Genomic DNA, 18,529 nt, shown 5'->3' with positions numbered 1-18,529 from the left:
ACCCATTCTGAGTAGTAACAGGCAAGTTTCCTTGGTGTCCTATTCAGTGACTTAAGATTTATGTCTTACACTTGAATTGTCAGTAGAGTTTTTTGAAGCTCAAGCTTTATATTGAGGGTCTGTTTTTAGCTTCCTCACTTCAGATGGGCCTTGGGCTTTATCTTTTGTCTTCTTCAACTTGGATTAAATTCAAGGTTTCCAGGGCTCTGTAGAAATCCTCAAAGCTAAAGCTGACTTTAGCACTCCAGTTAATCTCTGTGAACCTTTACTTTGGAGTAGTCCAGTGAATTATGTAGAAAAGTGATGTTTTTATTTTTGGGGGGGTTATTTATGTGTTATTAGTTATTTTTATAGGTACCTTATCTTAATCCATTGTACTGTCAGCAATAGAAGTTGGTAGGTTTCTTTAGACATTGATTTTGAATATATTTTGAAACATTTGAGTTGTGGGAAACTTATATCTTAGTATTAGTATGATACTTGTAGTGATCATCTCAGTCCTCTCCCCCATCTACACGCGCGCGCGCGCGCATACACACACACACACACACACACACACACACACACAGAGTTCTTACGAATTCCATGATTTAAGGGCACTGTTTTCTTTGCTTTGATTGCCCTTTTCTACTTTATTTTCTTGATCTACACTTCTTGATTCCAAACTCTGTTCATATGTGTTCTTCCTCATGCCCTTCCCTGTTCCCTTTATTCTGCCCCCACACGTGGAGTTAGATTTCTTTTTGCTGCCATAATACACTCTTCATTAAGAAATTCACCATATGGTACATATCAGCATTGGTTTAGATATTGTGGTAGATGTGATTACTGTTCACCATTATTCAGTCATTTCCTGCAGGAAGTTTATGTCTTCTGCTTTCTTGAAGTCTAGTTTGGCCATTTGACCTGCTTTAACCAATTAAATGTGAGCAGAAATGCCTTGGCTGCTCTGTAATAGATATATAACATGAGTGAGAAATAAACTTTAGTTATTTTAAGATACTGAGCTTTGGGGGTTGTTTGTTAGCTCAGTGTAAACTAACAAATTCTGTCTTAATTGATACACATGCTTGCCCACCATCTAGAAGGCAAAAACTGTATTTGGCCATCTTTATGTCCTTAAAGCTGTCAGATTAATTTTTCTAAAACATTTTAGATAATTATATATCCTGTAGGAAAGTAACATTGTATAGTATAAAGGGCATGGGTTTGTAGTCAGATACATCCAAATTAAAATTTTTACTTGGCCGAGGTACTTTGAAAAATGTCCTTGATGAGTTTCAGATTCATCATTTTTAAAGTGAGATACCTCGTAAAGTTGTTGGGAACATAATATACATCAAATACCTAATACAATAGACATTCGGAGAATATTCATTTCCTTACATTCCTTTGACTGTCGAATCAAGTCCCTAAAATCTCGTTCATCTGCCTCCATTAATTTATTTGGTTTGTTATTATGTAAATATTTTTTGAACTTCTACTCTATGTTAGGCATTGTCTGGGGGCACTGGCAAGTGGTGAACAAGGCCTAGTCCCTATCTTCAAGAAAGTTACAGTGAAATGGCCAATAATTCTCCCTCTCTATCTCCAGCTATTAAAATCATGTTAATACTGCAAGGCCTCTCTCTGCCATCACCACATCCTTGAAATTTTTGCCTAAATTTCTCCCCATCTCAAAAAAAGAAAAAAATCCAGAAGTGATTTCTCTCTCCTGATTTTTCAAAGCATATTAATGGTGTCCATATATGTCTCTTGTAATATATGTTGCATTCTGCCATGACAGTTTCTGTTATATTAATGAACATCATGTATATTTTCAAGTTTCTTTTCTCTTAAGCTCCTTGAATATTGGAATCTCATATTATTTATCTTGTATCCCTCAAATAAATGAAATTATGTGAGTGATGAACAATATCATTCCTTAGAAGATGTTTTAGAATTTGTGGGGGCATTTTTGTTCATCACAATGGTTAGAGGGTGTTAGTGGTATTAGTGAGGAGAGGCCAAGAATGGAAGACTGCTTGCAAGGGTCAGGGTGGTTTCGCAAAATAAAAATTGTCCTGAGTCCCACATATCTTTCAGATATTCTACCAGATATTTCATGTAAGTGAAAAATTTATTTGTATTTTTCCGCTCTAGGGCTTAAATCCATTTTTATATGTAAACACTAGGTTGTTTTTTTTTTTTTTTTACACAATTCTAATATATACTGAGTTCTTCTGAAATATATTTATCACTTATGGAAATCAAGGAAAGATTGTACTTTGTTTTGTCCAGATCTTTCTTAAATTAAGTCTTGCTCAACATTACAGAAAATTATGTCACCAAAGGCAGTACTACTCATGGTGTTTGAGTCACCAGTAATACAACTGTATAAGTCTGTTTTTGTAGCTATCGAATTTAAAAATGATTCTGTATGTAGGTGTAGGCATCCAACTAATTCATTGTCTTCTTTTGCCATGCCTAGATATTTGCATATAGAAATACATATTACTTCTTGTAAAATATAAATTTCATTTCTCCCATATATTATATTAGAGCATTATATAATGCTTTAAAATTGTGTATATAGATAGGCTGTATTATCTGTGAATTTCAGTATTTAAAAGAGGACACTGTAAAATGTTTGTTATAAAAAGGGATATTGTGTCATGATATAGGTCCACTGATTTATAACCATTAGAGTCTGGCAAAATACAAAATTTGCTTTTAAAATATATATTTCATCTTTATTGAACATTAAACTTTTCTCTGTGACTAAACTATTGTCATAAATATTCTGACAATTTCAATAATGATTAATTTATATAAAAGCACTAACATTTTGTTACAAACTAGAAAAAGAGCATATGTAAACTTTATGTGATTTATAGAGACACAAATTGCTATTTATAATTTTTAAATTTCTAATAAAACACCATAGACTTTGGTTAATGACTGAGACTTTTCATTTTGTCTTATTATAGTTAATATATCCAGAACTTTAGTTTTTAAAAATTTAACTCTGTCATTGTTTCATGTAGAGGATAGGAAAGGATATTTTTTATGTAATTTTGATGATATAATTTATATTATTTAAGTCAGTTCTCTAGAATCAGCAAGGAATTATTTTGGTTTAAATATTCTAAGTGTAGTTTTCATTGTTGAACATATGATAAGATATATTTTATAAACTAAAGTGCAGAACCAGATGGCTTTATTCTGGTATGATACATGCTAATTCACAATGCCTTGTTTTCAGCAGCAGTGGGATTATGTTGCCTCCTACCATTGCCTTTTTTAGATGATTTTATAGACAGAACTAGAAATTCTAGTTATATAAAGCTGTTCTAGCACAGGCTGGAAATTAGGTCATTGTGACGGGAGTATACCAAACCACCCACTGGTTGCCATAGCAGTGACCTACTTTAAGAAACATTTCTGTTGATTCATGTTGAAATCATCCTTTGGAAATGATATAAGGAAACTCACTGAGTATATTTTTTCTAACAGCAGTAGGTAGTGATCTTTAGAGGTAAAAAAAAAAATCTTTAAAATGTTTAAAGCGAAGAAATATATTTTCTCACCTAATACCTCTGCAATTTATTTTGAAGCAGTATAATTAGTAATTAAATAACATTAGAACTATGTTTCTGTGTAGGCAACACAGTTATGCAAAGGAATAAACGGAGTTTTACTACCTTTAGGCCTATTTAAAAACCAGTGTGTTGCATGCAGTTAAAAGCATTATTAACTGAGCCTTCAAATTATTACAGTTTCAATTGAATAGTAAATATGCCAAATTGGCGGTCTGAAAATATATTCCTGTTAAAAGTGTATCTTATGTACTTTCAATGTACAGTATTGTATTAAATCATTTCATTCAGTATTGGCTGCCTGTTCTGAAGCACATACATTTGTAATATGTAAAGGTTGAAATTGGTGTGTTCTCTGGAACACATTGAATCTGAACTCTGACAGAACTCACTCACTTCCCAGCTGACGGACGGGTAAAGGATGAAAGGTTAGACTTTATATAGCACACTTTATATAGCACCTTTTGGTTCAGCACTAAAAAAATCTTATCTGTTAATAAGTTAATACTTTGAACCTGAGATATTGGAGGTTTTATTTCATAGTATTATCAAGGAAGAATTGTGTGCTTAGAGATTAGTTGATTCAGAGTTTTTATTGTACTGAATCTTGCCATATATATTCAAATTCACATTTGCTTTGTCACTGGGAAAGATTTTCATTGAACCTTTGTTCAAAATCACATTCGGGGGAAGTTATGAGAGCAGGATGGTTCTGTATATATATATCTGGGTGGGCGTCCAACTAATTCATTGTCTTCCGTTATCATGTCCAGATATTTGCATATAGAAGAAATACATGTTACTTTTTTCAAAAATATAAATTATTCCCAAGGGAGGACAATTATAACTTAATGTCTATTAAGTACTAGTGATTCCGCTAGATGATTTTATCCTGTTTATAATCCTTTAAGCAGTTGTACAAGACAACTCTGTATATCATTTGATCCTATTTCTAATATTTTTCAACAAATTGTATAAGACACATGATGAAATTTGTTTGCCAAATGTTCAAATCAAAATGCAAGTTAAGAAACTGGAGTTAGGAATGAGACACAAATACTTTATTTGAAATCCATTAGGAGAAAGTGAGATATATATATATACATATATATGTGTATATATATGTGTGCGTGTATATATATCAATATATCTATCTATATATCTATCTATCTATATCTATCTATCTATATCTATCTATCTATCTATCTATCTATCTATCTATCTATCTATCTATCTATCTATCTATCTATCATTATGTCCTTTAAAAAATTCAAAGGCTGAAGATGTTACTTTCAGCTAGAAGGCCAAAAATTAGTAGGGTATGAACTTGAAGAGATGTGAATGGGAAAAAATATTCCAGACTCAGGGAAGAGCATGGAGCAAATTTCGGGATATTGAATGTATGGGGAAGAATGAAGTAGTTTGGTTTGGTGGGAGGGAAAGGGGAGTGGTAGGAAATGAACCAGGAACCCTAAGTTAGTGGCGAAGGAAAAGAATTTGTTCTTTATTCAATAAGGAATCAGTCTTTGAAGACCTTCGTACAGGAAAGCATGCCTCAGGAAGATTTGGTGTTGTGTATAAAATGGACTAGAGTGGAGAGAGATTGTTGGTAGACAGATCTATTTAAGGCATCGCAGTAAGTAATACCAACAAGAGATAATAAAGACTAGAATTATTGTAGCAATAATAGAAGTGATAGGAAGGGATAAAAAATAATCGATAACACATATAATCGTGTTTACTATGTGTGATGCACTGTTATAAGAGCTTCACATATGTTAATTTATTTAATTCTTACAACAGTGCTATGTACGATATGAATCTTGTTACTATCCCAGTTTTACAGATGAGGAAATTAGAACTTTTTAAGATTGATTGAAAGATAGTAATTTGTTACTAGACCTGTTAAATTATAGGACATCTGTGCAATGGAATATGATGAAACCATGAAAATTGATGCCGGAGAAGTATTTCTCTTGCTTTGAAAAGATGTTCACTATGTATTAAATCAGGTTTACAGTAGATACAGTATTTCTCAGTTTTATTCTGCTTTGAAGGAGTGTTTGCTAATTATCAATTTTATACCTTTTTATGAAGTAAAAATAAAGTGTATGTTTCTCTCTTCTTTACCCTTACTCCAAACTCCCACTCCCCCAGGGTAGCTATTTTTAATAGCTTGGTGTAAGTATCCTTCCGGTTATTTTCTTATGCACATGTAACATAAGTAGGTGCTTGTGATGTAAATTTTATTTTATCAAAATGATATATGCATATAGTTTTAAAAGTCACTGTACAAAAAGCCTTATAACAAAGGACAGCATCACCAGGATGGTCTACATCCTGCTTTTTTTCTTATCTTCGCAAATCTTTTCTATTTAAAATATTTGAGTACAAAGTCATTACTATATTCTTTTAAAAAGTACCTATATTTGAGTGCACTGTACCTTTGTAATGTCTATGTGAAGTTACAGTGATGTAAATGATAACATCATACTATGGAAAAAAACATCATACTTAAGTACATTTCTAGTCCTTTTTTTTATGAAGTGCCAAAACAAAATTAATTCTTTGGTTGCAAAACTCTTTCCATTGTAATGCATTGCTTCAGTCTATATCATTTTGAACAATGTTTGTTTGTTTCATAGAGTGTTTATTGAAAAGCATAAAGAATGATTATTCGGCCTGTGAACAAGAAAGGGAAAAATAATAGGCCAATTATAAATAATCTAGGCTTACTTATTTTATGACTTAATCAGGTCCTTTTTTTTTCTTTTCTCATCTTACTATTATTGACTTGCTTGTACTACATAGAAATATTTCCACTAAAAAGTCGAATAAGGAAAATTCTTGCTATATACTACCAGTGCTGGTAGAGAAGATACTGAAACTAATGGTACGAAAGAGATTTGAGGATTCTCTCTGCCTTGGATTGTCCTTCCAGGACATTTTAGTGTTGTACTGTTTAATTTAAGAAAACTGAAAATTGCTAGTTCATTCAATGTCTTCATTTTTGATCTGGCTACTATTGTGTCTAAAAACTTTTGCTAAGCAAAGCCATAAAACTAGATGTTTTCCAATAAACATTTATCGCCAAACATTATATAAGTTATTCATAGTCATAGATAATTTTAGAAAACTCAGGTGCTTTTATATTTGAAACTTGAGAATGGGCATTATGTTCTCTCTCTCTTAGATAATTACAATATCCCCCAATAGCATGCTCAAATTCTTCATTTATTCACTTGAGAGTGATTAAATATGACTTTTCCATTTTTTTTTCCAGTAGAAAATGTTCTAGATTTTTCAAGTTGGCTTTTCTTTATGAATTCAAGTTTAAACGATATCAATTCATTTAATTACTTTATTCTTTATATAGTTTTTATGTTTACAAATTAAACTTGCTAACAGTCACTATTATTTAATGAAAGTTTTGATTTAATTTAGAAACTTAATTAAAATACTAAGAAACATGTATCATTTTAAAAAAATTGTAAGTATGGTTTCTGGAAACAGTAATTTATATATCAGTTAGAGGTAATAAGATGATAAGAGGTAATAAGATGGTGGGGTTGGCATTTCAACTTTTAGAATAACATGATTTTGTAATATTTTATGTCTTCTAAGTATATTTTTAAAGAATTTTAATAACATTATCCTCTCTAGATTTTTGCTTCAATGTCTTGAAGACCTTGATGCTAATCTGCGAAAATTGAACTCTCGTCTGTTTGTGATTCGTGGACAACCAGCAGATGTGTTTCCCAGGCTTTTCAAGGTAATCATGCATAAAATATGCATTAAATAATAGTATTTTGTCAGAGAAGACTCATATTTGATAAATAAAGTTTTTTAGGTGGAAAAGTATGGGAAATGTAAGTATTTTTAAATAAAGATTTTGTGGGTTTTTTCCCCTTTCTTTAATAAGCAAGTTATACATGGTAAAATCAGACAGTAAAAGAAGTGGTTTATAATGAAAAATTAAATCTTTCTTCTACCTTAAACTGCTATTTCCCTTCCCAGAAATAACAACTACTACCAGTTTCTTGTGTATTCATTAAAAATGTTCTTTGCATAAAAAAGAATGCATATGTGTATGTGTTTACATATGTGTGGGTATATATAATGTGTGTTTGTATGTATGTTATCGTCCCCCTTTTTAAAAGCCAAGATGAAAACACTGTATTACATCATTCTATGTCATGCTTTATTTATATAACCATGTATTTTGGAAATCGTTCCACATTACTTCTTCAGTCTTTTAAATGCCTTCATAGGATTCCGTTGTATAGATATGCTATCATTTTTTTAAATACCTTTTACTAACATATAATTATTTTCTACAGGCTTTTTGTTAATGCAGATAATGCTGTCAGTGAACATCCTTGTCCACATATACATATCTTTGTTCACATGTGCCATTACATTAATAGGGTAATTTCGAGAAGAGGACTTTTCTGGTCCAATAATACGAAATTATGGGTGTTTGTTTTTTTAATTCAGTAGAATCTCTAAAATCACCTAGTCTTATTTCCCCCTTTTTTTCTCCAAATGAAAAAATTAGTCCTAGAGAGATTCAGTGAGTTACCAAGGTCATACAACTAGCTCGTGGAAGTGCTTAGACCAGAATCTGAGTTGCCTGGCTGGTTTTTTTTTTTAACATTCATCCTTTCGTATTTACTGCCATTAGAATGTAATGTCTGCTTTGTCCTTGCAGCTGTTCGATTATCAAATTTTTATAATAGCGATGTTTGTATTTCTAATGCAGAAGAGAATAATCCTTTTCCCTAAATGAGAATGTTCCTAATGCTGGGAATCAAATTAACACTGCCTGGCTTTTTTCCTTTGGTATGAAAGAAGCCTTTAATGTTTAGGATTTGGCTAATGCAACAGTGTTGGCTGCTGAAATGTATTACGTTAAAGTTTATTCATTACTGTAGCTGCTTAGAGTCAGAATTTATCTTGGGTACATGGAAGAGTTCTGAGTATCAAGCATGTCAGAAACAATGGTAATAGTTTATCAGTAACTCATCAGTAAAAAGGTTTGGGTAATTGTTTCAACCCTATCTCTAAATTCATGTGGTATAAGTAAAATGAATTCTAAGAAATCTTTAGTTGCTTTTAAAAAAAACTTGTTTTTTAAAAACTATTTTAAGTCAACAAATCTTTTGTGTTGTTTTGTGCTTTGTTCTGCCTAAAATAGCATATTATTAAATCAAACTATCTTCTGCAATTAGATAATGTCCTGTCTTGTCAGTTTGTCAGAGAGGCAGTAGTTTCCACATGGGCTGTAAAATATAGACACATAAACACAAGCATATACACATAGATGTTTATTATCATGATTTTTCCTTAGGCTACCTACAATAATCTATATAAAATGCGATTTTATGAAAACTTTTCGTGTTTATTTACTATGTCTAGGACCATAGAAAGAGTTAATTTCTTTTGATTTTTAAAAACATTTTTTTAGAGGTACTACATGCATGTGTTTAAAGAAAAAAGCCAAAAAGGATATACAATAAAAAGCAGTCTCCTTCCCACCCTTAACCTTCACACCCCCATTTTCACTGAGGGAAAAGATTCTTTTGTCAGTAACTGACTCATTTATATTATTGTCTCTGGTTTTGTTATTCTAGTACATAAAATAATGAGAATTTTTAATAGGCATGTAATCCTATTTCCCACATTGGAGGTAAAACTAGTTTAGGCCTGATAACAGTACCTTCAGTTTATTGGGATGGTGACAGTGGTTCCAGTATTGATGTCTCCTCTAGCATGCATTTTCTCCTCCTCCTATAGCATTCACTCATTCTATTCTATTTATATTGAGTAGATTCAGGAATGAAGTCAGAGCATTTCTATATACACATATATGTCTGATAAACTTGTTTCTTCTGATGTGCCCTGAACTTAAAATTTATTTTCAGTTAAATTCTGACAATATAGGCTGACAAGCTGGATTTTTTAAAACAACTTCTTTTTTTCATGTTCTACCGAAGAATGATAAAGAAACTTAGCAGACACTAGCCTAGGCAAAACTTGGATGACACTATTAATGATAGGTATTGTACATAAATGATGATGATGATGATGCAATTAAATCTTGCATTTCTACATTTAGTACCAGGTTTGTCAACTATCAAGACCATGCACATTCTAGGCCCCACAGAAACTTTTTATGAAGAATTTAAAGTATTGGTTTAAAACATTTTCATGAGAGCCAAGAAGCAGAGGCATGTGGCTAAAGTCTTTATCGATAGACACACCAAAGCATAATAAAACATTTTGTTCAAAATCATAAAATAAATCAAAGAACATATAAAGGCACTAACATTTCAATATATAAAATTTATATTATCCTTTGAGTTACTTTTGATTCTTGTTTTATTATTTTATGGTACATGCTCATTTAAATAAGAAAATTCATTTAACAGATATTGAGTGCCTACTATGTACAAGTCATTGTTCAGGGTGCCAGGGACATAGTAGTGAACCCAACAGAAAAAGTTTCTACCTTCATGGAGCTTACACTATAGTTGCGAAGGAGACAGATAATAAACAAACAAGTAAATACGTAATGTCAGGTGGTGATAGGTACTAAAATAAAGTGTGGGACATTACGTGCCAAGATAAGGGAAGGGTAGTTACTTTATATGGCATCATGGAAGACATCACTGATAAGGTGATATTTGAGCAAACATATGAAGGGACTGAGCCACCCGGATATCTAGGATGTGATATATTGAAACCACAATGTTTTGCAGGTTGTTCCAGCAAAAGATGGAGTTTATTTTCTTATGCCCTTAAGTCTGGGTTGGCCTTATAACCTGTTCTGACCAGTTGCTAAAGGAGACATTGAGTTTCAAAGCCTAGGCTTCAAATGACCTTGCAATTTCTACCTTTGCCCTCTTAGTATGCTCCTTGTACTCTGCACGGAAACTTGGTTTAAAATATCAAGTGAGACCATGAGTAGAGAGAGTGTTCCAACCAGCAGCCAGCACCAAAGTCTGAGATGTGTAAGAGAGATTGTCTTAGGTCCTCCAGCCCTAGGCAAGCTGCCAGCTGATCGCAGGCTCATGAGTGAGCCCAGGTAATACCAATAGACGAACCATCTAGTTAACTGACAGACTTGTGAGAATTAATAATTTTTTTTAAGCTGCTAAGATAGCTTCAACATAGGGAGCAACTTTTGAAGGCGGAAGGAACAGTGGTCATGAAGGCCATGGTGTGGAAGTGTGCCGTGACTTGTTTATGAACGGCAAGAAGGCCAGCACAGCCAGAGCACAGTGAGTGAAAAGATGAGATAGGGTCAGAGAGGTTGCAGGGAGCCTGATCATAGGCCTGTATACACCATGTTAAGGACTTTGGCTTTTACTCTGAGTGAAATGGGATGCCATGGGAGATGTTTCTGTAGAGGAGTGGCATGATCTCACTAAAGTTTTAAGAGAATCACTCTGGCTGTTTGTAGAGAATAGACACGGGAGTGTGAAAGGTGTTATAAAGGCAGAAGCAGGAAGATCAATTAGGACATGGAAGTTATTCAAGAACAAGATGATGGTAACTAGGACTAGAGTAGCAGTAGAGGTGTTGAGAAGTGGTAGGATTTTGGATATATTTCCTAAATATATGTAATATATGAGAGTCAAGGATGACTTTTAGGTTTATATCCTGGGAAATGACACAGTAAATTGCCATTTAGTGAGATTAGGAAGACTATGGGAGGAACAAGTTTAAGGAAAAATCAGGAGTTCATTTTTTTAATATTTTAGTTTCGAGATATTTTTTAGACATCTAAGTGTACTTGTTGAATAGGCATTCAAGTCCTACTCAAGTGTTCAGAGGAGAAGTCTAGACTAAATTTAGGAATCTTCAGCATATAAATAATATTTAAAACCCTGAGGCTAGATTTATGGAATAAAAGAAGGGGTAGTGGATGGATAGATGGAAATTTTTAGAGCTTCACCTTCTTTATATATTTGTGTTATTTTGTAAGAGAACATTTTTAATGTAATAATACACTTTACATGCTTTCTCCCAGGAAGTTTGTGATTTATAACTTTTAGTTTTTCTGTCAAATTTTACATTTCTTAATTATTTTCATAGTATTAGTCATTTAGGCCATTTAAGAACTTTACATCCATTTAGTTGTTCACATTATGCCTTCTGAATGGTTAGCAGGTGATTGTAATACACAAAAATGGATACAAATTTTAGTGCTTAAAATTAAAGTGAATATTCACTTATTCACATGAAAATATTTTAATAATACATGCAATTTTATTATAATCAATTATCGAAATTCAGAGGTAACCACATGTTGTTTAAAAAAAAGACTTGTGCTGAAGAGTAGGTAGAGACTTTCGCCTCTGGTTAAGTTGTAGAAAATTGCAACAAATCATTATTGCCATCTTAACAATGAGAAGGTATGATTATGCCAGAAAATTATACTTTTTTTGTACCCTATCGGATTGTTGAGGACACAAAGAAAACTAAATATACCAAATTCCATAAAGGGATGAGTCTTTCATAGGAAAGAAAAGACCTATGGCTATATCCCTGAAAGTACAGCAGGAGGAGAAGGGGATCCACGGTAGCTGAGAGTGAAGCGAAATCATTCAAAATTTTACAGAGCTTTTTGTGGTCATATGTGGCCTGACACGGCAGATTAGAATCTCAAGAAGCCCTAGTCACAGAGCAGGTTTACACCCACTCTCTGGTTCTTTCCTACAGTGCCTTCATAGAGTACCAGTGGCAGTGTGCCAAAGACAGAGGCAGGGCAGAAGAGCTGAGAGAGATCTCTTGGTGAAGTGTACTGGACATTCGCTTAGTGCAAAGTACCAGTCCACTGAAGCTGGGGATAGGACAGTAGGGTAGAAAGTTGTCTCCTGAGGTGCAGAAAGTTAAGGGACAGGGCTGGAAAATAAAGAGAACTCCCTAGCAACCATAAAGCTGATAGGTAGACAGCAAAGCAGAGAGAGATATCCTACAGTTTGTAAAGCTAGTGATTGGGCCGTAAAGCAAAGATAGACATCTGGAGCCTTGTCAGTACTGAGATCTCAAGCCCTGTTGAAGAAAAATCTAGATCCTGCCCTCAAAATATTTGAAGCCAATGGTAAATGGAATTTAACCAAAACAGCAAGCAACAAAGCCTAGACTCAGCTTACATACTATGTTAATTCAACTTCTAGCAGTCAAAGCAAAGACTACATATTTTTCTAGAGGTAAATATAATTTATTCCATCTTTATTCTTTTATTTAATTTTATGATATACAGTAAAAAATTATGAGACATGAAGAAGCAAGAAAATGTGACTTGTAATCACATAACAAAAACAATCAATAGAAGTCTCACAGTTGATGTAGATGTTCAGATTAGAATCAAGGACTTTACAATAATTATGCTATAGATATTAAAGGATCTAGTTGAAAAGTGAAAACATATGTGAATAGATGGTAATTTCAGTACAAAAATGGAAACTATTAAAAAAATGAAAATTCTAGAACTGAAACGTACAATACCAGAAATAGGCTTATCCAGACTGAACAGAACAGAACAAAGGATCATTGAACTTGAAGACAATCAATCGAAATTATCCCAACTAAAACACAAAGAGAAGGAAGTTTTTTTTTTCTTAAAGAAACAGAGTATCTGAGACTTGTGAAACAATAATAAATGGCCTAACTTATGTGTAACTATAGACTTAGAAAAAAAAGGGAGACAGAGATTGGGAGAGGAAAGAACATTTGAAGAGATAATAATTGAAAATTTTTTCAAAATTGATGAAATATCAACCCACAGTGCCAAGAAGCTCAACAAACCCCAAACAGTATAAATATAAAGGAAACCACATCTTGCCACATCTTAGTCAATTAATCGAAAACCAAAGATAGAAAATTTTATAAGCCCCTAGAGGAGAAAAGACATACTTAGGGAACCACAATAAGAATGTTCAGTGGTTTCTTGTCAGAAACAATAGAGTCCAGAAGACAATGGAATGACATCTTTAAAGAACTACAAACAACCCTATTAACTTGGAAAAATATTCTTTAAAAGAAAGATAAAACGAAGGCATTTTTAGGCAGATAAAAGCAGAGATGATTCATTTCCAGCAAATCTGTACTATAAGAAATACCAAAGGAAGTTCTTTTAGGTGAAAGGAAATAATTCTAGATGAAAGATAGGATCTGCAGAAAAGAAGGAAGAGCACTAAATATTTGGGTAAAAATAAAAGAACACCTTTTTCATTATTTTTTTTATATATATATATATATATAAATATTTTATATATATGTATATATATATCTTTTTTTCTTTAAAAGATTATTGACAGGTTAAAACCAACTAACAGCAATGAATTATAGGCGATAATACCAATATCGTGGGGTTGTAACATACATAGAAATAATATCTATAATAAGATCACACAGAGTAGGAGGAAGGTAACTAGAAGTATATGTAAATTCTTATATTATTCAATAGTAATATATGATTTGAACATAGACTGTGATAAGAATGTATATTGTGATCTAAAATAACTCGAGCTATTTCTAAAACGTTAAGAAAGAAATGTAAAATGAAATACTAAAAATATTTGACTCATTCAGATGAAGGCAGGTAGGGGACACAGAAGAGATAGGCAAAAGAAAACCTACCAATGCTAAATTTAAACCCAACTATATCAATAATTATGTTAAGGGGGATAAATGATGTACTTTAAGCTCTAGATTTAAAAAATACAGGTTGTCAGACTGGAATAAAAAATAAGCAAGAACAAACTATATGCTGATTAGAGGAGACACTTAAAAAATATGGAGAAACAGATAGTTTGAAATTTAAAAAAGACTGAAAAAGATGTACTTTGCGACCAGTAAGCATAAGAAAGTAGAATTTAAGACAAAATTAGCAGAGATACAGAGTAAAGTGTCACTTCAAGAAGATGTAACCATCATAAATGTATATATACCTACTAACAGCATAAAAATACATGAATTTCAAACTGATAAAACTAAAGAGAGAAATAGATATTCATGATCATAGTTGGTAGTTTTTACATCTCTCAGTTATTGATAGAATATACAAAAATTAATGAAAGTATAGATGACAGGAATAACAATTTTATGTAACTGCTATTTGTAGAACACTATCCCCAAGAATTGCAGAATACACATTCTTTTCTAGCTCATATGAAACATTCACCAAGCTAGGCTATACACTCAGCCACAAAATAGGTATCAATAAATTTTAAGACTGAAATCTTATAGAATATATTCTCTGACTTCAGTAGAGTTAAAGTGAATAGCAAAAGAATAACAAGTATTTATAACTGAATCATAATGGAAACTATATCAAACTTTATAGGATTCGGCTACAGTAGTGCTTACAGGAAAATTAATAGCTTTCAATACTCTATTAGAATAGAAGGATCAAAGAACTAAGCTTTCCACCTTAAAAAATAGAAAAAAAAAAATTAAACCAATAGTAAGTAGAAGAAAGGAAAGAGTAAAGAGAGGAATGGAAGTAAGTGAAACAGAAAACAGACAAATATAGAGAAAATAAATGTGCAATAATCAATTTATTGTCTCTCAGTTCCCAAACCGCCCTTATTTGCCCAGCTTGGTGATACTGAAGCTGAATGCTATGAACATTTCTCCTTTGTCAGCTGGCTTGATATTAGGCTGCTGGTGGGTCTCTGCAAGGTCATAGCAGGAGTGAAGGGGCTTTCCTTCTGGGTATCATTCTGCTTTTTCTACCTAGCACACTAGCCAGCAGAGGAGCATCCGGGAGGCCCAGTAACACTTACCTCAGTAGCCCTCTTGGACAAGCCCCAGCCAATGTGCACCCTCTGGCAAGTTTCCCTGCAGCCTAACAGGCTGTTTCCACAGATCAGCTCTAGCTCACCCACACACCTGCAGGAAGTTTCTTAGCTACCCAGTGGGCTGTTCAAATGAACCAGTTCTGGCCCTTTCCCTCTGGGAAGGTTGTGGGTTCCTGTGGCACCACATCCCATACAATGAGGTGTGAATCTCAGCAAAGGGAAGGAAAGGAGCTCTTCTTAAGTTCTTAATTCATTATTTACTTACTTTCCTTCCATTTAGAGGTGCTTTCTGCAATGGCTGCTTTTGGACACCTTAGAGCAGTACTATTCAACAGAAGCCATATATGTAATTTAAAATTTTCTAATAGCCACATTAAAAAAAGTTGAACAGGTGAAGTTAATTTTAAATAATATATTTTATTTAACCCAGTATATCTAAAATATTATCATTTCAATATAAAATAATTATAAAATTATGAAGCTATTTTAACCTTTTTTCATATGAAGTCTTTGAAATCCAGTGTATATTATATATTTACAGAACATCTCCATTTCAGCTAGCCACATTTCAAGTGCTCAGAAGCGACTTCTGTGGCAGTGACTATCTACCATATTGGACAGTGTAGCCTTAAGTGCTCTTTTACTCCTTGTCATCATTAACTACCTTTTACTTGCTTACAATTCTTTATATTAAATTTCCGTATTCAAATTGATGGTGTGGTTTCTGTCTCCTCACTGAACCCTGATTGAGTCAGTTAACAAAGCCAAAAGCTAGTTCTTGAAAAGATTAGTAAAATTGAGAAACTCTTAGCAGTACTGATGAAAGCAAAAAAGGGAGGAAACACAAATTATCTTTATCAGGAAAGGAAAGGGAGACATCACTAAGGAGTCTCTAAACTTTAAAAGCTTAATAAAGGGTATTGTAAACAACATAATGCCAATAAATTCTACAACTAAGATGAAATGAAAAAATGTCTTGAAAAGTACAACTTACTGAAGTTCTCAGAAGAAAAAAGCTGAGTAGCCCCATTATTCTTAAAGAAATTGAATTTGTAATCAAAAACCTTCCCATAAATAAAATGCCAGGCCAAAGATGGCTATACTTATGAATTCTATCACATATTTAAGAAAGAAATACAGTAATACCAGTCTTATAACACTCTTTTAGAAAGCAGAGGAGCATGTTGGGAATACTTCCCAGCTTGTTTCATGGGGCCAGCATAACATACCAAAACCCAATGAAGAAATTTTAAGAAAAAGTATAGCCAAGTGTCCCTCATAAACGTACACCCAGATGTCCTTAACGAATTGAATTTAGCAGTATTTTTAAATAATACATCATCATGATCAGTGGGGTTTATCCCAGGAATACAAAGTTAAAGATTATAAAAATTAACATAATCCATGCTATTAATAAAGGAAAAGATATGATTATTTCAATAGATGAAGAAAAAACATCTCACAAAATTTAACACCCACTTATGATTTTGGAAAAACTTTAAGCAAACTAGGAATAGAAAATTGATAAATAGCAATTTAATAAAGGTTGTCTACAAAAAACGTAGCTAAAACACTGAATGCTTTCCACCGAAGATAGGAGATAGTGAGGATAGTCACTTTCACAACTTTCTGAGAGTCTAGCCACTGTAATTAGGGGGAAAAGAAGAATAGAATTAGCTTACCAGCTCACTCTCACCCCCATATTCTCTGTTATAGCATTCTATTTTTTTTTCTAATAGTTATTATATTTTTACTTACCTCTGTGTTGCTAGTCTTCTTCAGTAAGCTGCAGTGGGGAGAGACCTATCATAATATCTGGCTGTACTAAGAATTATAGTAAATATTTTGTGTGTGAACGAATACATTTAATGTTGGGGAACCTTCTCTTTCCTAGCTTTTCTTTTTTCTTGTGGAAATATGTTCACTATTGTATCCCCAGGGAAGAACTGAATGATCTCATTCACTATTATTGAGTTTAGTAGAAGGAGCTAGGCTAATAATAGCTCAGATAATACCTTTTCTCCTCTTCAGTTACAGAGAGCATATATCCTATTCTCTTTTTCCACGTGATTAATTTTATAGGGGCAGCCCCCTCTGCAGGGAAGCGGCTGCTTATCATTGGAGAGGTAAATCTGTTTCATTCCGGGGGTGAAATAGTAACGGACTTACCTCCCTTAAACTTAGTATCTTTTCTCCAATTCAGTTTTACTAGTAATGTGGTCTATATTTTTATCTTTAGCTCTCTGACTTATGTTCCCTTCCTTTACCAAAAAGGAAAAGGGCAAGGGAGCATTATTGACTCATCTCAAATTCTAATACTTACTATCTATAAACTAAAAGCTTTTTGTTGAAAAGATCATAGAATTAAATTGCACACCACTATTTAGAAAAAAAATTTGTAACATACATGACAGAGAAAGGCTGCTATCTTTAAAATGTAAGGAGCTCTTACATATCTACAAGAGAATAATTAACTGCAAAAGAAAACCAAGCAAACATAAGCTACAACTCAAAAGAAGAAACATACAAATGGCTAGTAATAATAATAGCTGTTATTTATTAAGGGCTTACTATGTACTATGTCCTAAGCAATTTATATGTGTTACGTCTTAATCTTGCAGCAACCCAGTAACTTAATGTATTTTTTTTTCCCACTTTACTATAGCAAACATTTAATAGTGTTTATGTGCTAGGTACACGCTAAACACTTTACTTACATTTTATTCATTTTATAGGTAAGGAAACAGAGAGTTTAGCAATTTGTACAAAAGGCTGAGTCAGTCTTTGAACTCAGAACGTTAGATCCTGTTTTTTTTTTTAGCTATTATTCTGTACTGCTTTATCATAAAACAAATATGTTTTCCTATTATTTTCATTTTATTTTAAAATTTTAAAAGCAGTATGTGATCATACTAACAAATCTGAACAATGCAACAGTGTATAAAATAAAAAATAATTATCTTATTTACACTTCTAAACTCTACACTTCAAAGGTTGCAGCTATCAACAGTTTGGTAGGAATTCTTCAAGGTTTTCAAGAAGAAACATTTTTGAATGAGATATAATTTTTCTTTGTATAATATGTGTATGTATTAGTGGTACCATTATTGTATGTGTAAGGAGCAAATGTATGAAGAG

At 32.8% G+C, this 18,529-nt stretch overlaps 1 protein-coding gene across 1 annotated transcript in view; it reads left to right on the top strand.

Moving 5' to 3' along the window:
* Nucleotides 1–18,529, top strand: part of CRY1 (cryptochrome circadian regulator 1) — a 43,910-nt gene that overhangs the window by 11,605 nt on the left and 13,776 nt on the right. Inside the window, exon 2 of the mRNA XM_011354427.2 lies at nucleotides 7,242–7,350. Within this exon, the coding sequence (XP_011352729.1) occupies nucleotides 7,242–7,350 (109 nt within the window). The remainder of the gene's footprint in view (nucleotides 1–7,241; nucleotides 7,351–18,529) is intronic.

The sequence above is a fragment of the Pteropus vampyrus genome, unplaced genomic scaffold, assembly GCF_000151845.1.
Source record: "Pteropus vampyrus isolate Shadow unplaced genomic scaffold, Pvam_2.0 Scaffold16, whole genome shotgun sequence".
Taxonomy (NCBI): Eukaryota; Metazoa; Chordata; class Mammalia; order Chiroptera; family Pteropodidae; genus Pteropus; species Pteropus vampyrus.
Note: the sequence above shows the minus strand (reverse complement) of the source record. Positions and strands in the feature narration are given on the sequence as shown.